The sequence below is a fragment of the Episyrphus balteatus genome, chromosome 2 (assembly GCF_945859705.1).
Source record: "Episyrphus balteatus chromosome 2, idEpiBalt1.1, whole genome shotgun sequence".
NCBI classification, from domain to species: domain Eukaryota; kingdom Metazoa; phylum Arthropoda; class Insecta; order Diptera; family Syrphidae; genus Episyrphus; species Episyrphus balteatus.
The window spans coordinates 74,874,667-74,899,458 of NC_079135.1; the positions used below are offsets into that span (position 1 = coordinate 74,874,667).

At 29.9% G+C, this 24,792-nt stretch overlaps 2 protein-coding genes across 4 annotated transcripts in view; one reads left to right on the forward strand and one right to left on the reverse strand.

The window, feature by feature from the left end:
- LOC129908446 (protein gone early) overlaps positions 1 to 24,792 on the reverse strand; it is a 77,458-nt gene that overhangs the window by 11,420 nt on the left and 41,246 nt on the right. For all 3 annotated transcript variants that reach the window (XM_055984913.1, XM_055984912.1, XM_055984910.1), the window contains 2 exons: positions 1,840 to 1,960; positions 1,685 to 1,778 (listed from right to left, as the gene is read on the reverse strand). In XM_055984913.1, the coding sequence (XP_055840888.1) occupies positions 1,685 to 1,778; positions 1,840 to 1,960 (215 nt within the window). The remainder of the gene's footprint in view (positions 1 to 1,684; positions 1,779 to 1,839; positions 1,961 to 24,792) is intronic.
- Positions 11,785 to 12,846, forward strand: LOC129908447 (uncharacterized). The gene is made up of 2 exons (XM_055984914.1): positions 11,785 to 12,471; positions 12,543 to 12,846. Exons 1-2 carry the CDS (start codon positions 11,931 to 11,933, stop codon positions 12,716 to 12,718), a joined length of 717 nt encoding a protein of 238 aa, XP_055840889.1. The 5' UTR covers positions 11,785 to 11,930; the 3' UTR covers positions 12,719 to 12,846.

Below are 24,792 nucleotides of genomic sequence, written 5' to 3' on the forward strand. Positions count from 1 at the left end.
CTATTAAAAAAAAAAAAGTTAAAACAAGTTGAATGTTCGTGTCGCGTTTTCGTTTCATCTTGTTTCAAATCACTACGATACCAAAGAAGTTTTCACTTCAAAAAATCGAAAAAAATTCAATATAGATACCTTCAAACTCTTACTACATAAGAACGCTGCAACTAATTTTAATGTTTATGACCTTAAAATGTAGCTAAGATTGTTCAAATGGTTTTTGTTTTTTTGTGTGCCAGTGTAATTATGTAATTTTGTAGGCTGATAAATTTACTAAAATGATGAAACAAGTTTAGTTTTTGTTTAAACTTTTTTTGAAACCAAATACGCAAGCGGGAAACAAATATTTTTACTTTTATAATTTTTTCCTTGCATATATTTAGTTTAATACAAAAAATTAAAAATATTTAATTTTCCAAATTTTCTTGAGCTGTCTTAAAGATTTTTAATCATTTTTCACTTAATATTAAATGTATAAGAAAGTCGATGTTGTACAATTTTTTTTTTTTTCAACATCGAGAATTAAGTTCAGTGTAAAACTGTTTTAAAAAGCTTAATAAATTGAAAATTATTTCAAAAATCGCTAAAAACACGTTAAACCTTAATTTTATTTAAAAAATTTACTGTTTTTGAGTTTAATTGATTTTATTATTTTTTATATTCCTACAATTAGCCGTGTTTTTTCTAATACTCAGTAGCTATTAGCTACCCATTTTTTAGTTAATAATTTCCACTAAATGGATTTTTTGTATTTTATAATTATATCTAGATAATCAAAGAAATTAAGTAGCTCAATTTCATTTAAGAATCTATTTTAACTTGCAATGTAGGTATTATTGTAAATACGCTTGTTGTACGACTAATACAGAAAAACTTATTTTTCTTGAAAACAATTTCGATAAAAAAAAATGTGTTGTAGTTTTGCAAATAAGATATTCAAAGAAATAAAAAGAATTTTTTGGACCGTTGTTAATGTTACGTGTCATAGAACTGTTTTTTTTTTTTTCGATTTATGAATTTCTCGCTAACGACCAAGGTGATTGTAATGAGCATTTTTGTACAGAAGTTTTGAGTAGCCGTAATATTTAAATTTAGTTAAATTTTCAAGACAAAAAAAAACACATGAAAAAACTAGAATTTTTGTTTTTGAAAAATCAATTTTATCAAACGGATCGATTGTTTTAAAATTTGGTTTTTATCTATGTGTCGATCAATGAAACATTTTTATTAAAATGATACATGATTTCGAGGTATTTTTTAACGCCCGATCGAATAAAATTAATACCAAAATGTCTCATGTCTTCTGCATGGAATATCAGGTCTATCAATATCTCAAAATAACTCTTATATTGAGCACAAAAAGCATAACTGAGCTCTTTTTAAGTGATAAGCAGCCCCACTAATAAAAATCTTAACATTCTAAGCAATTGTTACCATAAAATCAAGTACGTTTGACCGAGTTTGTGTATGAAAAGTTTTAAAAATCTTATCCACTTCAATTCTACGATTTATCATTTGTTGATGAACAATATTATCTTCAACTATTTTGATAATTTGAAATATTTAAAAAAAAAACGAGAAGAAAACAGTTTTGAAATATTTATTTAACCCTTACATCTAATTGCACTTTTAATTCCTCTAAAATGTTAATTATATTTTTTATGATATGCTACCCACATAAAATACTCACTTCATCATTTGTGTCAACATTGTAAAAGAACTCATCTGGCAATCCAACATCTCCCGCATCTAAAGTTATTATGTAGTCATAGGGTTCAGTATATCTAAAAAAAATTTAGAACTTTTAGCACAAACTTGTTCTCTATAACATAAATCTATACTAACCTATTCTCCACAGACATCTTGAAATATGGAAAGACTCCATGATGTGTTTGAGCATAAACCAATGCCTTACGATATTCCCAAAACTGAAGACGATTTCCATCTCGAAGTGCTTGCCAACCATCTGTAGGTAAGTAGAAAAAAAAAAACTTATTTTCGAAAAAATTGACAACTTCAGAAGCCTGCTAATTGTTTTCATCTGACAATCAAATCAAGCTTTTTCGAAGGTGATGTAGGCATGGAATCCCCCAAATGCAATAAAATAGATGTATCGAAATATCACACAAATTTGCACCTTTCTGGTGATTTTTTTTTTTTTTTTTTTTGCCTAAAGAGCAATTAGTACATTTAAACTGATTATTTATGGTCTGTTCCCTGAGAAAATATTTTTATTTTTTGGCGGGTTTTGAGTGACTTAACTCTTTTTTTATTTTTTGATTATTTGTTTACACTTAAATTTATTAAGTTATTTATGACAGACTTGTTATATCTCATAATTTTCGTTGGTATAAAGTTGTTGGAAGACTCTTGATTAGGTATCAGTTTTGATTTAGGATTTGTAGTTGCATCGTGTGCTACGAAAAATATGAACGCAATTTGGGTAAGATATCATTTAAAATTGCACAGAAAAGTAATAAAAGAAAAGTTCCTCACATAGGTACTTGTTTGTGGTGTCATAGTTTCGGTCTCAGCAAGACCGGACGTAAGCTTGGGCTACCACTACAACCCTGACTATAATAGCGGTTCGAATCTATTGGCACCACCCGTATCGTCAACTTCATATTTCCCAACTGCATCTGGCTCAATTGGTGCTGTCAACCCTGGAGGTTTTGATAGTGGAGCAGCGACATCTTCTTCTGGTTCAGCAAACTTTCTAGCACCTGATTATAATGTTGCAGGAGTTTCTTCCGCCTCATCAGCATCGTCGTCTGCATCGAATTTTAATGGATTTTCGTCAGCTTCAACTGGATCATCAAGTTTTGCCAGTTCGGGAAGCTCAGGAGGAGTAGGATTTTCTGGTGGAAATAGTGATGGTGCAGATTCTGGCTTTGGTAGTGGAAATGCAATAGGTCAAGGTTTTATTGGTGGAGGTGCATCTAGTCAAAGTTTTTCTGGAGGAGCTAGTCAAGGATACGTTGGAAGCGGCGGAGGAGATCAACAATACGCACCTCAATATCAATCACAACCACCGATTATTACAAAACACTTTTACATTCATAGTGCTCCAGAGGACCATGACAATCAAGAAATAGTTAAGTACATTACAATTGGCAGACCTACAAAGAATTATCGTGTGGTTTTTATTAATGCGCCCTCATCAACATCAACCAAAGCCAAAATCATAGCTAATGTTGCCCCGGTCGAAGATCGAACTGCAATTTATGTTCTTTCAAAGAAAGCCAATGAATTGGATATTTCGGCAGATGTTGTGACACCAGCACCAACCGGGCCCAATAAACCGGATGTGTATTTCATCAAGTACAAAACACCTGAGGAAGCAATTCATGCTCAACATGTTATACAAGGTAAATACAAATTTAAAAAAATGTTCAAACATTAGTCAAAATATTTCTTCAATTTTTAGCTCAATATGATAAATTAGGAGGCTCATCGGATATTTCAAATGAGGGAAATGTTCCTGTTCAGTCAGTTGTTGGAAGTGTAGGAGGCCAAAGTAATGCTGCATCAAGTTCTTCGGCTCAGATTTCATCACAGGGAGTAGGTTTTCAACCTGGTCCTGCCAGCCAAGGTCAACAAATTCAGCAAGTTCAACAAATTCAGCAAATTCAACAAATTCAACAAAGTGGAAACACTCCGCCACAGGCTAATTATTTGCCACCACCACCACCATCAGTTTATAGAAGGAGAAGATACTACTCCTACAGATATTAATAATTTTATTTTTGTTTTTTTTTTAATTATAGTCAACTTTACTACATTTTTCAAAATTTTTTAGCAAAATTCACGACTGGGTCGCACGAACTTACTCTTAGAGTTAAAGTTGCTTAAATTTTTAAGACTTCTTATATAGAAATTTGGGAAAAAAAAATAAAATTCGTTTTTTAAAAAAATAAAATAAGATCTGAAATCAAATTGCCCTCCAAAACAAGTACCTATGCAGTTTTGATTGATATGTTAAGATGCATTTTTAGAAAAAAAATTTTCAAAATCGTCAGAGCCGTTTTTTAAAAAACTAATTTTTTATAAATAATTTTTTGGAAAAAAAGTTTTAAAATAAAATTGGTATGCTATTTTGTAGAAATCACTAATCAACATTTAAAAACAAAATTTCTAAAAAATTCAATTCAATTCGAAAATTTTATTTTTGTTGGTTTATATTTAAATTGTACACATGTTTCCTTACAAAAAGTTTCGTTGGAATCGAATAAGCAATTTCGGAGATAATCAGATTTGAAAAAAAAAAAACGGTTCTATGGCAGGTACCGTTAATAATGATTTTCCAAAAAAAAAAATTTAGAAGATAGACCTTATCTTAAAACTAACATTTGAATTTTTTAAACAAAATCGTTGGAGCCGTTTTTGAGATATTTCAATTTTACTAAAATTGGTATATGACAAGTACCGTTATTTTTGGTCCAAACAAAATTAACCAAACAACTGCGTTGCTTTACTGCAAATTTCAATTTTATTTGTAAAATCATATAATAAAGCTCTTTGATATTCCTATTTAAAACTATAGGAACAACGTAAGTCTCCTTTGAAGTTACATCACAGAAAAATTAATTTCATAGTTTATTACCAAAAAATTAGCTTTAGAACTTTAAATACCACTGCGTTACCGAGATAAATCACAATGTTACCGTTATTTGTAAACAATTCGATCCAAATTTGGGTTTCAAACTTGTAAAAGTTAATAATGTTAATTTTATAACCCAATATAGTTTTTTCTAATATTTTGTACTTTTTCTGCAAGAAAAATGAAATTCAAAAAAAGAGACATATTTTTAGGCACTAAAAAGTATTTTGGCCCACATGACGAATGTCTGACAAATTTCAGGCCTTTTTAAAACTTATAGCAATGAGGTTAATGACGATTTGAAATTTCCAAAAATGATTCTACAACTTTCACATCTTCCAAAAAAGTTGGGAATTGGCCATGGAATGGAAGCCCAAAATTAAACTTAGGTAAATTAAAAACGTTTTTGTGGAAATAACTGAAATGTAAGTTAATTTGTGGTAATTTCTTCGATTTTTGGGTCGAAATGATCAATAAATAAATTTGTAGGTTCATAAACAATAGGTGATGGTGCACTGATGTCAGAAAAGTGTGCCAAAGACGTTTTACTTTCAGCCTTTCCTTACCAGATGGCCCCCAAAGCCCGCGAAAATCAATGTTTTGGATTCGAAGTGATACCCACACTAGTGATAAATAAAAAAATCAGACAAATTCCATTGATTGTAAAAATGTAAATAAACAATATTAATTCAAATGGTTTTCTTCTCAGTTACTGATTAAACTAATTGGTATACCTACAACTGGAAATGTATCCGTTCTGGTAAGAATTTTTTTTTTTTATTTATTAAAGGCCTACTACCTTAATATAGCAATGCATCATTGCTATACCGAATTTGGGCATGAATTTTTATCTTAAAACAAAGTTGAATATTTAATAAAATAATTCGAAAACATCTCAGAAAACAGACCTCCAAGAAGCTTAACTTGTGTCGTAAAACTTGCCTTTAAAAAAAAAATCACGTGCGGGTACTTTGCATACAAAAATACCAAAATTTGCATTGCAAACACAAAAACAAAGGAAAAATATTTGAAACCATAAAAATTATGATATATGGGTCTCGAATTCAATTAATAAGGTCTAATGGCTTATTTCACATCTTCATGATGAAAAAAAAAAATATTGAATAACTTGAATATTAAGTGCGTGGGATGCATAAATTAGAAGAAAGTTATTGGTCTATAAATTTTATTTGATGGTAGATGTGTTAATATGAAAAATGAAATAAGTTTACATTATTAGGAAACAAACATAATCACTTTGACAATAATCTATATTTTTTTTTTTAACTCAACAAATATTAACGAATTGTCACCCTCCATCCTTGGCATGGGAAAATTCCATAACCGACTTGTTACTTTATGAATGTATTACTGTCATTTTATTATTATCTTCAAACATGATGCAATGATGCTTAAAATGGATCAATCAAAGATAAAATAAAATAAAAAAGATAAAATAAAATAAAATTTACCACAATTTTCAATATTAATATACCTACCCGAGAATGAGTAATGAAACACCTCAACTCATAAAACAATAAAACGTAAGATCATAAGTCATCTACATCTTATATAGGAACTATCAAACATTCAATAAAAAAAAAAATATTAATCTGATTAATTAAAAATATTATCAAACAATTACTAAATCTGTACTTCCGCTGTATCCAATTTTATCTGATTTTTTTTTATATTCGAACAAAAAATTATAATCGTACTTTTGAGGTTATTTTGTTTTTGTTATTTTTTTCACTATATGCATTTTTTTTCTTCTCTGAGCAAAAATAAATATGCACGCGGATACTTTAAAAATTTCACCAAAACCCATTCGAAATATAAGTAATGACTACCACCATGGTCAATACAGATCAACTTGTCGCTGTCCGAAATGCAAAGAAAACCAATAAATAAAACACAAGAATTTATGCATTTTTAATGAAAATTATGCATGACTGATCGAAAAGACGTTTTACATTTTTTTTTGATTTTGTTTTCGATCTTAAAATATTAGGTGAAGGTCATTACAAATTTGAGAATGATGCGAAAAAAATAAAAACAAAACAAAAATAATGCCTACAGAAATATCTTAGCTTATCAATAGATTTAAAGGGAATGAGCAAAAAAACCAATTAATTTGTATGTAAACGAGATAAATTTTGTATCACCACTTTATTTTGGGTGATTAATGTGCCTTTAATGTGTTAAATAATTCAATACATTTGGTGGTCTAATCAAGCTTAGTATATCAGGTATAAACAAGTATAAAAAAAAACCTTTTAATTAGGCCCACATCTTCTCATTTAACAACATTATAGTCCGGATATGAATGTATATGTCATTGGAATTTTTGTGTTAAATCTTAAATACATACGTACAAAGATACTCCAGTGATACATAGTGTTTTGCTTTTTTATCATTAGTGTACGATTGACCATTTTTTAAGTTGACTGGTCCTTATTCAGCTGTTGTTGATTCTCATGAATTAGTATGACCAGGATAACACTTTGAACAAATATTCATTCTTGCTGATTCTCACGAATTAGTATGAATAGTATAAAACTACGAACAAATGTTCGTTCTTGTTGATTCTCATGAATTAGAATGACCAAAAAAATGTTCGTTCTTGTTGATTCTCACGAATTAGTATGACCAGTATAAAACTACGAACAAGTGTTAATTATTGTTCATTCTCGTGAATTAATATTACCAAAATAAAATCATAACTATGTATGTAATTTTTTTGTTTAAATTAAGGAGATTCTGATTTAAATTGACACTTTTACAGCAATTTGATGTTCAACAGACATATTGCAAACACAGTCTTTAAGATTTTCTTAACACTTTACAAGTCATTTTTTTAAGTTTAAAAAACCTTCTTAATGAGAAATAATATAATAAATTATTTTTTTGATACATTTTCGCAAGATTATATTGAGTTTCACTTTTAAATTTGTAAAGGATCGAAAAAACTCCTTACTCAATCATTTATTTATAAAGAATTTCAACCGAAAATTTTCAAAAGGAGGATGAATTTGAACCCAGAATCACGTCCCTTACTTTGGCGGACACTTTGTGGCGGAATCAAAAAAAAAAGTATCTCATTAATTGTAGCTAATTAAATGCTAATTTGTTGCGCAAACCAAAAATTTGTAGCTCGCATAGTTTTTGAATTATGGAATTTTCCGCTAAAATAAGTCTGAAGTTAGCGGACAAAATCTGAAATAATTGAAATTAATGAGTTTAGTTGACCTCCAAACTTGTAGCTTTTTAAATGCTTTTCAATTACATAAACTTGGTTTTTGTAGCTTGAACAGTTTTTTTGTTATTCAAAAAAAAAGTAGGAAAATTAATGTTTTTTTGATGCCCGAAATTGCAGCTTATTAAATGCTAAATTGTTGCGCAAAAATTAATTTTGTAGCTCCACCCAGTCATTTTTTATTTCAACTTAAAGTTTCAAAAGCGTACTTCCGGTTTGATGAGGCCAGTGGAGACTTTTTTAAAAATTCCCTTTTTTAAGTTTTTCGTTTTTCCATTAATTGTAGCTTTTGAACACATTACTTTTGATACAAACCCCAATTTAAAAAAAAAAATTGAATTTTTAATTTTTTTTCTTTTCTAGAAATTGAAGCTTTGCAAAACAAAATTTGTTGTGCAAAAATTAATTTTGTAGCTCCTCTCAATCATTTTCTATTCCAATTTGAAGTTTAAAAAGTGCACTTCCTGTTCGCTGTACCAACGGACGAAACTTTAAAAAAGACTTTTTTTAATTTTTTCTTTTGCCATTAATTGTAGCTTTTGAATACATTATTTTTGATACAAACCCCAATTTTGAATATTTCAAAAACGGTTTGAGCTACAAAGAACGCTAAAAAGTTACCGAAATTTGCAAAGACCAAATTCGTTGTCATTCCACAAATGAGAAATGAAAGAATTGATCCTTGGACTGACTTGATCAGTTCAATGCCCGTTCATTTCATACAGAAATGCATAAAAGACCTGAAACCAAGATAAGAAGATAAGAGTGATTTTGAAAGTAATATTTAACCTTGCAAGTCCATCTCGGTGCTAAACTAGTTCAGAGTTTGACGTCTCCGAATCAATAGCTTAAACAGATGGTTCGATTATGTGTAACAATGTAGCAAGTTTTTTTTTTTTGTATTTTTGTTGTGTTTTGCAGGCTTCCTGGATAGAAATTAAGTAGCTGACTAAATTTATTGAAAACATGTATATTCATGGTTTTCGAGTGATTTTAAATAAAATATAATAACGACTTAGCTATGTTAAATACTATATAGACTTTCCATCTACAATTCAAAACCCGTTAAGTTTGATAATTTGTAGCTTAATAGTTTCAAATTAGTTACGGTAATTTTAATATTGTTGCTCTTTTATTTTAATTGTTATAGTGGCTTTGCTAATTTCAAGCGAAGCAACACTCATAAATTTTGTTCAAGTTTATGTGGTAGCAATTTTGAGTTTTTCGTATTTTTTTTTCGAAGTGGGTAATCGTTAATTTTTTATGAAACAAGCGATATATTAATATCCCTTTATGGGAATCTGAAAAAAATATTTTATATTATTATTTTGTTCTTGTTTTTTAAGGATCTGTTTCATAAGAACTTAGATCGGAAATCGAATCAAAAATCTAATTTAATAAAGTTTTGTATAGGTCTACGTTCAAGAAATCCATTTTATCAAGTTTATGCAAATTCTGAAATGTTCATCAAACTCAAGTTAAAATAAATTATCGAGAACTGATTTAATACATTATTTTTTAATCTAAAAGTTTTTATCATATTTTATTGCGCTCTACATCTTCCTGGATTACCTAACGACAAAATTATTCTGTCCCTAATGCATATTTATTTCAAATAAAGCTAAAGCTAAAGAGTTAAGTCAGTCTTTTAATTAAATTATTGATATTGCTTGAATATTCTCCCACACTGCAATTTGGTAAGAATTAAAATCAATTTTTAACAAAATTAAATATGCAGACATTTAAATAATGACCACCATATAATAAAGCTAACAACTCTTCTTCAAATTACTCTAAATAAAAATTAATTTTATTCAAATTGGAAAATAACAAACCGCCTTCCGGTTCATTCGATTTGCTAATGCCACAACCAATAATTGTCTAAAAATAACTCAATGTGATGACAAAATAAAATGATGGTCAAAAAAAGTGCATTCCACTAGAAAAAAAAAAGAAAAGTCAAATAGTGTATGGGCGTAGACAAAATTTAAAAAAAATAATTATCATGACGTGCTCTAAGCTCATAAGCTTATCACCTATATCTTCAAAAAAAAAAAAAAAATAAACATGAATCCAGTTCAAAAACTTTTATATTAAAAATATTTCTTTCTTTCTCAATATAATAATGGCCACCACAAATATTGGCGGCGACGCACGGTGGCTATCATATCAATAAATAAGCGAATTAGTCGGTTTATTTATTAAAATCATTCAAAATATGCAATGCCACAAGACCTGATCAATATTACAACTCTTCGAATTGGGTTTTTTCACTTCTTTACGACCAACAAGCTTTTAAAGAAGCCGCTTTAATGGCATATTCAAACACTTAATAAAATAATTTTGCACTTAATTCCATAAATTATTATATTAATATATCGAAAAAAGAAAAGGAGACACACCAACAACAACAGAAAAAAAAAAAAAAAAACAGACCACAAATTCCAATGTAGTCAATCTTCAAAAGCATCGCACTAGCACAGGTGCGGTATTGGTCAAAACTTATGATGGAGAGCAAACTCAGTGAGCACTAAACGTTATGCAAATGGAGATTATACCTTTTCTTATTTTTTTCCTTAATGAAATTCTGATTTTTTTGATATCTCACTGAAAATTAATCCGTTTTAAGCAGGGATGGTAATTTAGTACAAAAGTAATAGATTCAATACTTTTTTTCTTTGTATTGGTTGGATTTGTACTGATTTATAAAAGTTAGTTTGTGATCAATATCGAAACAATTTGAAAGTTTCAAAAAAGTTTTTAACTGGTTGCAATCTGATTTCAAATCAGTTTAGCAATACTTTGTATTGGATTCTGAACTAGTCTTAGATATCTCTAATATATAAAAATCTCATGTCGCAATGTTTGTTACCAAACTCCTCCGAAACGGCTGGACTGATTTAAATGAAATTTTGTACACATATCGGTTAGGTCTGAGAATCGGCCAACATCTATTTTTCATTGTTAGGGTGGTCCAGCCAAATTTTGTTATATCTTCTTGGAACGATCTTTTCAAAATTTTTTGTGTCTGTCGGGAAGTCTGAGAATCGGCCATTTTTATAAATACCTGTATTGTGATGTTGTGACCCGATTTTTTTTGGAAAAGATTGTTACACTCCAAAATTGGAAGTACCTAAATAAATAGCAAAAGAGGCGTAACGAAGTCCGCCGGGTCAGCTAGTGTTCTATAAGATTTAAGCTTCTGGATATTAGATTTTCATTAAAAGATATTTCGAAATCGATTGCAAAACAGTTTCAAATAAGTTATAAAAATTTAGTGTTGCATCTAGTTACACAAGTAGCAAAAAAATAATTATAAAAGGAGATAAGAGCTTCTATATTGCTTCTAATAAAGAAGGTTTTAAGTCCATTACAGACGTTCTTATTGATGAAGTTCAGAATAAGTACCTTATAAAGATGGAATAAAGATTAAATAATAAAACCACAAATAACATACAAATTTAATATTAAACAAAGAACGAATTAAGGAATGTCATACCGAAATTATACTATTTTGTGCAACTAGTGTCTGAGTAAGAAGGAGTTAAATCACTTACACTACCTTTTTTTTAACTAAGAATTACCATCACTGTTTCCGAAAAAGCGCCAAAGAAATGCAGAAAAAAGAGTGTGATATATAAAAATCTTCCAGAAATCCACGAGCCACGACCAAATTTGAAGAACAAGCTTTGATCGTTGGTTTTTTTGACTTTTCAGAAAGGTTCAAAATATGTATGTACATGCATTTAAGTTAAATATCATCGCCATCGTTACCGCCTTCGACGACGCCATCATCGTCGTCGTCGCCATCACGACCTCTAAAATCAAAAGATATCTGCTTCTATGTGAATCATCACACGACCACGAAGAGTGGTCTTAACCGTGATTAGATTGGATTTTGTGTCTACAGACAGTCTTTTGTATATAAATTGAATGTTTGCACTATAAGCAGCATCAGTTAACGAACTCTTCTGTCTCGCAAAGCATTATAATTCAGCTCAAAGCTGTACGATATTTTTTTTTTTATAAATTACGTAATTTGTGTGTGTCCCTAAATCTATTAAAAAAAAAAATTCCAAAATGCGTGTCCTTGTGATATTAAGTACGATTCTCGCCGTCGGTATCGCCCGTCCTCAATACAATTACCAAAACTCAGGAAATATTAATCTTGGATTACCAGCACAAGGACCAATTCTACCATTACAAGGACCTATTCTACCACCACAACAATCTTCATCATCACAAGGAGGCAACAAATATTTACCCCCTGCTCAAGCTACACAAGAACCACTCATCAGTAAACAATTCTACCTGCATTCAGCTCCAGAGGATAACGATGGTGCAGGAAAGACCAAACATTTCGTACTTGGACGGCCACAGAAAAATTACCGTGTAGTCTTTATCAAGGCCCCATCATCTTCTAGCAATAATGTTCGTTTGTCTGCCGAATATGCCCCACAAGAAGAGAAGACTGTCATCTATGTTCTCAGTCAAAAGGAGAACGAATTGGATGTCAATGATATTGCAACACCAGCACCAACACAGCCCAGCAAACCAGAAGTCTTCTTCATCAAGTACAAGACTCCTGAAGAAGCTCAAGTTGCCCAAAGGGAAATTCAAAGTAAGTGAACCCGCACCAACTTAATCGTGGAACGTCTCAAACTAATCTTTTTGTTTTCTTTTGTGTTACAGATCAATATGACAAACTTGGTGGAACCAGTGAATTCTCTGACCAAGGAACAGCTCCAGTCAGTTCAGTTATTGGTGCTTTGGATGGTGTTGCTTCCAATGGTGGTTATGACTACAATCAAGGTGGACAAAGAACACCCGATGATTCGTATTTGCCTCCCAGTAGCCTCAAGCATTAGAAAAAATGTCATTGTAGGGCATTGTTCGTTTTTGTTAAATTGTTAAATCATCATTTTTTTTAGTAAACTCATTGTTTCGTTTGTTATTGTATAAACATGTAATCCTATATGTAAAATTAGATAATCATAAAAACCTATAAAATATATAAAAAAAAAAAATATTTCCAAAAATTCCATCGTTTTTTTTTTTATAAAAAAAAATAACAAAAAGAAGAAAAAAAGAAGAAGAAAAATATACAAATCCCGTTCCAGTTGTTTGTGGTGTGTGGAATTCAATTTCAATTAATACAATAGGATTGACCAATTGGAATTATTATGATCGGAATGTCATGATGAGGGTGCCATTTGTATGCCTAATATTCAAATGACACCCGCACCATTAATGGCGTGAAAAGATTTAGTGTTTTGTAAAAAATGAATAAAAATTTATACAAAAGTTTTGTTAAATGGTGACAATTTGCATGAATCTAGTGTCACAATCAAAATAATCTTTAGGTCGTTATTGTTATAGTCTGATGAAAGAGTTTTTGGTTTTGGTATTTCTTTTTTTTTTTTTGGAATTAAGGTGATGGCTTAATCTTATCTGAATTATAAAGATAGTTGAGATGAATTTTGTTAAATTGTTTTGACAGCTTAAGAAATAATACATTGTGTAGGATTTTTTTACTGATGGGTATTGTGAATGGTAATAAATAATTCTTTGATTTAAATAAAATAAGTTGAATTAACAGTTGATACCATTTTAAGGATAAATAGATAACATAATAGCCTCTATAGCATTTAAGTCATTGGGGATCAATGGCCATTTTTTTTTTAAGCAGTAAAAATGAAGCTGGATAGAATATATATTATTTGTTAAGTCCTTATCAATACTGTTTGTAATTTAAGTCCAACAGGAAAAGAACAAAACAAGGTTGTAACCTTGCCAAAGGAAAAAAACAACATTTTCTTAACTTTATTTTTTTTATTGGTCAAAGATTTTGTGTAAAAATAAAAAAAAAAGTTAAACTTTTGCAACAATTAGCGACTTTATTTTTCGGAACCCATTTTAAATAGGTACATGATTGGAATGTAGTTTTGAAATCATTATTATACTAGCATTAAACTTTGTGCTAAGTAAGCTCCCAAAAGCTTTATTAGACTCATATCTGTAAAGTGCACCTTAGTGAATGAATTTTCATTGGAATTCCTGCTTAAAGTCATACATCTGTACCTTGTGAGCAATTTTTCTTATTCGCTTTGGTAGAGCACATTAACCTTCTCGACTGGAATTACAAAAAAAAAAAAAAATAAGTTCTGGATAGTAAGTTTTGATTATGTGATTAACGTACTATGGTTTGATTTGCTCAAAATGCCCTTTTAAGCTTCTTTCAACTCTTTGTTCAAATGCCAGAGTTGGGCTTATCAGATGGTATTGAAGTTGTCACATACTGTTATTAAAATTTTGTTAACTGTTACCAAAAACTTTTTTAAACATTGATTAATTTAAGAAAATGAAAGCTGATTTCGTAAATACAGTTATCTGCGAAAGTAAAGCCCGACCACAATGCTTGCATTGCTAAATTAGCTGGATTTATTTGTCGCACAATAAGGCCCGAAATGTGCTTTTTTAAACATTAATCAAGATCAAAAATGCGTTTTCTTGTATTTTGCAAAATAAAACACTGAGAGAAAAAATTAAAGGATACAAGAAATCCAAATTCTAAGTGATTACTTGTATCTTTGTAAAAACACCGTTATGTTTAAGAAAAAAAAAAACAATTTGAAGCTTAAAGTCGATCTAACAACGAAACATATTTCAAAGTCATGTGCATCGCACAATGCTAATAACAACGTTAAAAAATTGACATTTTTTGTACTTTTTACTTGCGATATAGATACTATTTGGTAGGTTTATGGTTTGTTAATGTGATTGAACTCGAGATAATAACACGGTGTAACACTCAAAATATACGCGGGCCGAGACCTATCAGGTTTTGTAGAGCTAGTCGCACTGAATACGAAACGGTATTTGACAATCCCCTAACACCCCCAAAATCTAGAGTTACGGGCAAAAAACGGTTTTTTGGACCTTCACCCATTGAAAAAATTCTAGCTTCGACAATTTTGTACCCATTTTCAGTTTCTGATAGAAGATAAATATACCTTTTTAACAATGTATAAAACATGTAACTCGATTAAACCACTTAGAATTTATAACCTGTCAAAGTTCAAAAATTCCATTTTTTTCGTCATTTGCCCAACTTCAGCATCAATTTAAAGTATATGTTTTCAAAACAACATGCTATTTAAAAAATATATTCTAAAATTATATCTATTTCTCAATCAATCGAGGTATTTTTTATGAAAAACACTTCAAAATTGGCTTAGAAAAAAAAATTTTCGATTTCAACCCAGATACAGAAATTCGAACTTTTAGGTATAGAACAAAAATGTTGTTTCGGCACGTAGTAGGATAACTTGGGCGCCAGGATTTGATAACGGGTTTTTGTAGAGGAACTCAATACAAACATTTTTTTCTTTGGGAGGGGGGTCTATCTCCCCCCGTTTAGGTGGGAGGGGCATTTTTCTAAAAAAAAATTATCAAAATAAAAAAAAAATTATTAAAAAACAATGGCAACACTTACAGTAATAAGTGATACCATTTCCGAAAGGAAAAATTGTACATTAGTTTTCGAAATAATCGATTTCAAAATTAAAAATAGGGGAACAAAAATGTTTTAAAACTCATTTTATACTATTTTTGTCCAGACTGTGAATTTTAGTAAAAAAAAATTACTCACACAGAAAACTGCCTCAATAGTCTATTGAATAGACCCTTTTGAATGGAACAAATTCGTTCAAGAATTTTTATTGCTGATTATGATTCCTTGGCATAAAAGAATGCTCCAGCCAAAAGTGCTACTAAATCCATTGGTGCATTTCTGAGAAAACGGCAACACTGGTCGGGTTTCAGTTTTTTTGATTTAACTCGAAAACCAAGCCTAACTTTGAAATGGTTCAAAGACACTTTTCATAGCAAATTAAATTTTCTGTCAAGTTAAGATGGTTCAAAAAATTTAAAAATTATTTTTGACAAAAATTCTAACCTAAAATCAAAGAAAAAAAAGTTAAAAAATTGACGATTTTAATTTTTTTTACTAAATCAAGGGGCATTTTATATATGTAGCCGGTACGTCCAAACTTTGTACTAATAAAATAAAGTAGAGGTAAAATCCTTTGATAATATGCAATTTTGAATTTTTTTGTCAAGAAACGACTTAAATGTACCTTTTCAAAAATTAGCACTTTTTCTATATTTTTGACTTTTTTAGTTAAAAGCAAGTTTTTAAAACTCGATAAAATCGTATTAATTGGTAACTTTTAGACTTTTAAAGTAAACGGACTTCGAGGGATTGATTTAATATAAACTAATTATGACAAACAAGAAAATTTATTTGCATCCTTATGTCCTTGTGTGCAATTTTGTGTTTGTGCATTTTTATAAATACGGATCGAATGGATGGACGGAGAGCCATTAGCTCTATTGCATAGAAGAACATTTAATACCAACTCTTTTACTGTTTTCAATGGTCTGAAAAAACAATTCTTGTACAATCAACGACCAACGAAAAGTTTCTCTTGAAAAACGAAAAAAATACTCAAATGAGTTTTAAACAAAATAGCCCAGGCAAATTAGTAAATCAAATTGCATTTTCCGCGGGACAAATTTTTTTCATGGAACGTGTTTAGGTGTATGTCCTTATCGTAAAAGTGAATTTTGTGGGATGATAGGACATCGGGAACAGCCGCCATCTTGGAAAAGAGGTCGTTGCTGTTTTCATTTCATAGCTCCATTTTTACTCATTTAAACCAAAAACGTCCAAGGACAAACTTATTCACAATGAAATTATCTAAAAAATGATATACAAATGAATTCCGTGGGTTCATTTAATTCAATTCTATAGTCGGTCAAAGTCCGGGTTCTTCTCGCAAGGTTAGGACAATATGACATTTTTTCAAATATCTGAAGAACTTTTGATTTGTTTGGAATTTTCTTCAAGAATGAAGTATAGCACTTTTAATTATCTATAAAATGAGCACTTTATCGTAACTGTAACCATCATAATGTATAATCAATCTAACGTGGAATTTAACATTGTATTAGTCAATTTTGACAAAAATTGAATTTTCAGACAGCTTTGAAGGGGAATGCTATGCAGCTCCTTTTAAACCATGAATAATATTTCTTCAACCTTTATGAAATTATCAGCTCAATTCAAAACTTCAATAGTATACGAGTATTTAACATTGTCTTAATTTTCGTCCGATAAAAGTAAAGATAGTAGTTAAAATCTAGTTTAATATAAAAGATTTTTAGTTTTTTTTTTTTTTCAACTTAGCCCTGATTTTTCAATCGTCAGTTAGACTATCAGAAGAATAAATGTCAATAGGTATAAAAAAAAAACTTTTATTCCTAGGAATAAGCTCTATCTGAGGTTTATCTGACTATTGAAAAATTTGCCTTTAAAAAAATAAAATAAAATAAATTTTAGACCTAGAAAAGTTATAAATTTTTAATAAAATTCAATTTAAGAATAAAGTGTATGGCGTATAAGTAATTTTTACACGATGGTAAAAAATGAATACATCCAAAAATTTTCGGTTTTTCGAAAAATTTAAAATTTATGATATTGAAACCAATGCAGAATAACGTAATATTGTATCCATTTAAAAAATAATTTGCTTAGCAAAACACAAAAATAAATATTCAAGACTTTGATCATCTTATGCTCCAACTTGTAATCAAACCAAAGAAATCAAATCTGTACCCCAAACCTACAAACAAGGCGTACATTTTATCCGACAAAGAATAATTAAAAATTAACATATTTTGTATAACTTTACCAAAATTACTCTTTTTACTGTTATATTGCCCACAAGACAAATCACATTCTACCTCCTTGAAAATAAACAATGTCTTTCTGTATACAATAGATCGTAAAAATGATTATGTCTAAAACATTTTTTATTTTACTTCCTAAATTGATTAGAAGATACATTTCAAAATAATAGATGGGGGTTTAACTTTTGGTCTAGTTATACCTTTAAAACAATGGTTCATAAAATATAAGAAATATTGGCCTTCAAATTAACACAAAACTATTTTGAAAAAAAAACTTCCAAGAAAAAGGCATGTATCGTTTAAATAATGCATCAGGGTTGAAAACAAATCTATCTTCATTTAAATATTGAAAAAAAAATCGTTACGAACATTTAGAAGTTTAATTAATTATTATTTAGATCAAATTTCGGAGATCCGCATTTGTATACAGACGCATTTGTAATTTAACTTTTATTGTGGCGCGCTGCCATCATTGAAATCAAAATTTTAACGACCGCCCCAATCACAACATAAAAACTGATACCCAACATATGCCGCCACACAATAATCGTGTGTCAGCGCACAGTGGATAATTTATTAAAAAATTTTGGACAAATTTACAATTGGAAATTAAATACTGTCTACAGTCCATCAACCCCATATTATAAAACATTTGCACAATTTCGGGTAATTTTTGGTCAAAATAAAAGATCAATACCCCACTGTATATCGCTACGGGAGCATTTCATTCGTAAACTTGAAATTACGGAGCGAATTTGAATCGAATTAATTAATCACCATAAAGGAAATTATCCAAATTAGTATAATTAATAGGGATTCCCGAGGAACCGTGGTGTTATGTGTGTGGGCGTATATTTGTCTCTTACAATCAACGTTCATTGGTGAAACAAAATCTTCAGACATTTTTTTTTTTTGTTTTTTTTTTTATGAAAATAAAAAAATTAATTTTAATAATTGCCGGTATATGGTGTGTATGGGGCAATAGAAGCTCTGCTTGTCTACAGTCTGTTGGGAGTAACCGTATAAAGACGTTAAAACTGAGTTATGAAGATTGGCTTCGGGCCACATCAAAAGATGCGTTGGCTGGTGGGTTCGGCTTGTTAAGTTTGATCAAAACAAAACTTAATCAGTAACATGAGCTAGTGACACCAAAGATTTTGTAATTTGTTTTCAAAAATTTGTCTTTTTTTTCTGTAATGGAAGGGGTAGGATTTTTTTTTTTTTTGTAAGATATCCTTGATAACTGGTATTGAAATTGTGTTGGGTAATTCCATGAATAAATGGCATTTGTTTGTAATATTAAAATTGTTTTTTTTTTTTGTTCAGAGAACTATAATTTAATTCAAATGCTTTGTGATAAAGACGATTTATGACAACTGGACTAGCCGGACTCCAATATAGTTACACAAGATGGATATGTAATATTAAAAGGTGTTGATATGGTCATTCAGTTTTTGATATTTAATATGTTGGTTGTCTTTTTAGTCATTTCTTGCTAGAGTTCGTGAACGTTTATGATTTAATTATATTATTATTTATTAAAAACATTTTTTATGTATAACAACAAATATAAATCGAAAGTCATAATTCATTTTTGTTACATAAAATGTGGTCAAATAAGTGTTTATGTTACATTAACCGAAGGTAAAAAAAAAAATTATTGGAGATAATTCTTTAAATTTACATACATTTCAAATACCTATAGCTACGTTTCGTGCATTGGTTTTATTGCAGGTAAGTTCATTTAAAAATTAATATGATGCAACGAGTAATTCTTCTTGGTTTTTGGTCCATTTATTTAAAATGATGACCCAATGAAATTTCGAAGGCAACATTGTAAATTATTTTTGTTTTTGTTTTATGCATTGATCGGTGTTGTCTAGTAGGATGTGTGATTTTGATGCAACTTTTCTTTTTCAAATAAAAAACAGGCTTAACATTCTCGAAAATATGAAGAAAAAAGTCTCAAAAAATGAGCTCTTAATATTAATATTTAGAGGTGCCTATTTCTGATTTTCTATTTTCCATATAAATAACATGGGGAAAAATTTGTGTTTTTTTTTTTCTTATTTTGGTAGTTTTACAAAAAAGCATTGTAAAAACTAACTGTTAAATGGTTCTTATAGTAAGCTGGGCGCTCTACAAAATATCTTCAAGACATTTTTTCATAGAGTGAAACCCACTGAAATTATTCAAACTTAAAGTTCAAAATATATGAAATTATGACTTTTATTTCGTATATTTCCTCGCTATTTAAAAAAAAAATTTAATTTTGTTTGGAAATATGGTTGGAAATACATAAAAAAAATATTCCCAAAGTTTGAAGTCTCAAACACAATTCTAACCTATGCATCTAAGCGTTTGAAGTTTCTTATGGGAATAACATGGGATTTCGGACCTTGTCCGATCAGTTTCAAATTCTAGCCAAACTATTTGTTAAAAAAACTCGAAACCTTACAGACTAAGTGTAAGGCATAGTGTTGAAATAATTTTTGCAAGCTGAATACAGTATTGGAATCTTACGCTTAATAAAAATTCATGATTCTCATTTCATTTTTGAATAAAACCCCTTACTTACTCAAATTGGTTTTTGAAATGACGGATTTAATTATTATTAGAATCCTCTTTGTTAACAAATTCGGAGAAAACTGACAAAAGTTGTTGAACAATTTTAATAATGCTTATTAATTCTTGTTCGAGTACAACAATTTTTAAAATTATTTGTAGTTTTCCAAAGATATAGTTATATAAAGAAAACGACACCCAAAAAATGTAAAAATAAATCGAGAATTTTCCCAAAAAAAACAGCCTATAGAAATAGTCAAACTTATCAATACTTATGCATTTTTTTAACATGGTGACCAAATGAGATTTTTTTTCCACCTTTTAAGATATGATACCGGACATTTCTTGGGTCTCAGGTACTAAGACCCATTTCACACATAGTGGGTGACTGATAACTAGCTAGCACCGACTTCCCGATTTTTTAACGTTCGTTTTTGATTTCTACGAGTAAAAACGTCCATAAATTCGATATTTCTAACAATGACAATGATATTTCGCAAATGACTTCGTAGGGTAGAGTTGCTAGTAGCCGGCCCCTTAAGGATTTTGTCTCAAAAAATAAAGCACAGAAACGTCAAATATCAACATTTTCGAATAATTCTTGAAATAAAATGTACTTTATTTATTAATTTTTTGGTATGGTTAAAATAAAAGTTAATAATATTTCCCAAAAATATTTTATTTAAGTTTTTGTTTAAAAAAGTCCGATTCTCCTAAATCCGGCCTTTGTTTCCTATTTTCGGCCACTGACTTTATTAGGTCAACCTTAAATAAATTGAATGTTTTTTATTTAAATCTTTGTGTTTTAAGAATTTAGAAACAATTTTGATTGTTAATAAGTTATAACATTAAATGATTAAAAAATGTATCTATTTTTCCCCATTTTTTAAACTTTTATCAATAAAAGGGGCCGAATACAGGAAACTCTTGAATATCGAAGCTTTTTTTTTTTGTATTCTATCTCCGGCCCCCCTTAAAATTACCAAAATTCACATCTTTTTCCTGTTTAAAACCTATTTTATTTGAAGAATAATATATATTTAATAAGAAAAACAACATTTCAAAGCATTAGCTCGAAAATTGTTTCCACAAAACACTAAATACGATAGTGGGTTTCGGCATTAAAATTACAAAAAAAACCATACCCGATTGTATCACTTCACAAAAAGTTATTTTTTCTAAGAAAACTGAATAACAAGAATAATAAGAATATTGTTATTTTAGGAGGTACATTAAAAAGAACAGCATAAGAGCAAAAATTTGGAATAAATCCTACAAAATCACTAGTTATAACGATTTTTCTGAAAGGTGGCCGGCTACTGGAGACGGCCGGAATAAGGCAACTCTACCCTGCTCGGCGAAAATAGACCCCAGCACGTGGGGGGGGGGGGGAAGAGGCGTAGGAATATAAAAAAAAAGTAAAAAAAAAAACAAAAACCCAGAAACATTTTTTTTAAACGAGACCAAAAATCAATACTTGCCGTATAGTCTATAGAGCAAGTAAAAATACCGATTTCCAGGTTATTATTTAACATCAATTTTATTTCTATTACTTAAAAGGCGTGAGTTGACTAAACTCCTTTGGTTTTACATATATTTATTGAATATTTGTAAAGAATAAAGAAAATTTTAAGGGAGAAAGTCAAAAAGGAGACAGAATAAAAATTATATACCTACATGCAAAATATAAAAAGTAATTTTACACAGTAATTAGAGGGAAAAAAACATTATGAAGTTTTCTGAGCTTATTTCAAATATTTTATTAAAACATTGGATTGAAATTTTTGGAAGCACCTTGTAGGTACTTCAATTCTGATAGAGCTCTCTGTTGTTAAAAATCGAAGAATAATTTTTGAATCTTTCCTACCAGTAATTTCTATCTTCGTGGCCTTTTCCTTAAAATATTAAAACCTAAGCGGGCTTTAGGTATTTATTAAATTTCAAATTTTCGTCAACGTTCTAACATGTCTATACCTTCTTCTTTAGGAAATATATGCAATATCTAGTTAAATATTAAGAGGTTTCTTAACAAAATACATTTTAAGAAATCTCTTACAATTTAAATATTTCCTGAAGAAGAACGTAGGCACGTTCGAAACTTTGCCGAAGTTTTGAAATTTGATAAAGACTTAAAGCATGCTCAGGGCCGGTTTTAGGGGGGGGCAGCCTGGGCCGTCGCCAAGGGGCGTAAGAATTGAGGGGCGCCGCAGGCGCCCCGAACTAACGAAGTCTTTCCAATCGATGTTTTATTTATTTTTACTTTCACAAGGCGTCCCAATTTTTTTCTATTTTACATTTTCAACGGCGCTCGTATTGTTTGTCCTAAACTTTTTGAAGAATGAAGGCGCCCCCCAATTTTGGGTTAGTTTGTTTGGCTTCCAGAAGGACAATGGTGTCCAAAATCTTCGTTCATCTTTGAAGAACAAGGCGCCCCAATTTCTTTTGAAAGACTAAAGCAATTCTAATATTCCACCAACCAATATAATTTTTGCAAAGGCGCCCCTATATATAAATCACTAAATCATAGCTGGTAATTTCCAAAAAACCCTAAATCCCGAAAACCCAAAAACCCGAAAACCAAAAATCCCGAAAAAACAAAATCCCGAAAACCTAAAACCCAGTCAAAAACTGACAACTTCTCCATTATAAAAACTACGTTCGTGTGTGAGAATAAAAAAATAGGTCTGTTCGTTGTCCCCCCCTCCAGGGCACTCTAAGTCATGTAGCTGTCAAAAAAATCAGAGTTTCTCGGGTTTTCATTTTACATCGAACACCTCAGAGCTTTGGTTGAAAAAGGAGCTACAAAAAACGCTTGACAACGAATTCGGAGCGACCCAGAGTGCCCTAGAGCTCACAACGAACAAACCTAATACTTATAAAGGTGTCGTTTTCGATTGGCGTGCGGAATCATTCAGAAGCCTGCTGCAAGTTTTTTATTCTCCTAGTGAAAAAGCAAAAAATTATTTTATTTTTCACCAAAACAGATATTAAATTTCTGAATTGGGTGGAAGCGATTCGAATTTTTGTATTGGATTTCAAAATGAGTGAATCATTGAGTGATTCCAATCGAAAACGACATTAATGTACTTAGTTGAAAAAGTTTTTGAAAAAATATGTGTTCAAATAAAACCAACAGTACCTACTCTTTAAATGTGCTTAAACAAAAAAGTCAGAGATAAAGGTAAACTTGTCAATTGAGCCTAAATGACATAAAGATTTAATTTTTTTTAAGTTAACCTTATGTACTCTAATAAACTGCACATTGTTAATAAATGCATTAGAGAAGTAAGACATAATCTGCTATTGCTTTTTTTCTTTTTTTCGTGATTTAAAAAATTTTTTAAATGAATTTTTTTTGAGAGGCGCCACTTGCAATTTTGCCCAGGGGCGCCGGTACTGAGCATGCTAATACTTTTCTAGCACTTCTTACAAAAAATTGATAAGAGGTCTGTTGAATGAATCTGATCCGCACAGAAAAGATCCGAAAAGTACAGGTTTGTGTGTTTCATGAAGAAAAACCTTGCCCAAAACTGTTCTACAAACTGTCATTTTGTGTTCCATGAAGTTTTCCAGCACAGATTAGTTCAAGTTTTTCTGCACCTACTTTTGAGGTAGAGCAAACGAGTGAGAAGTGTCAAACAGCAACTGATTTGTTTTATTCTTACAAAAATATATTTAAATAAATTTAAAATAATGAAAATTTGTTTAGAATCTTCTTAATATGAAGAAAAATTCAAAATGTGAACAAATATTCTGATTAATTATAATTTATTTGAATGAAAAGTCATAACAAAAAAAATTATTTTTATTTTAAGTTTCAAAACTGATAGGCAAAAGTCAACCCTATAAAATAGGAAGGTGTACTTTTCTGATCTTTTTTGTTCTGACAGTTTTCAAGAATTTGTGCTGTTCTGATCTTTTCTGTTCTAGTTTTTCTTCATTAAACAGACCTAAGAACAATTTAATAACGTATAAACATCAAAAATAGTTCCAAGAGTCTGTTTCTTTCCTATCAAACCCGCAAGTTATTTTTTTAAAATGAAATACTATCGATGTTTTTCTTTTTCAAGTCAAAACATAATTTGAATAATCCGCCTTCCTTTAAGTTCCATAATGTTTAGTTGTCATCGGCAATCAATCAGTATTAATGTTGTCTTACCAACCAACGATGCCCTCAACGCTTTGCAAATACATTCAACATAATAACCTTAGACTTTCTTTAATTAAAAAAAAATACCATCCATTACTGTTTAAAATAAAAAAAAAAACATGTGATATGATATCGTTATGGCAAAGTGACACTAATGCAAATTTAAGACAAATTCGACACATTTTTAATGGCGCCATTTAGTTGATTATCTGTAAATTTATCTGCGATTCATTGAATTACATCACCTTAACTGATATTTATCATTTTCATATTTTTTTAAGCTTCGATTATATGAATTAGTAGTCCTCCTTCGCATTTTTGGCATGCAAATTGGAGAAACCATGGTTAAAGTCAAAAAGATTTAACTATTTTGTATTTTAATTTTGATAAATTAAATATTATCCCGTGTTTTGTTTTTTTGTGACAATGTGACAAATTTTTTTGATTTGATTATTTTTTTTTTTTTATTTTTTT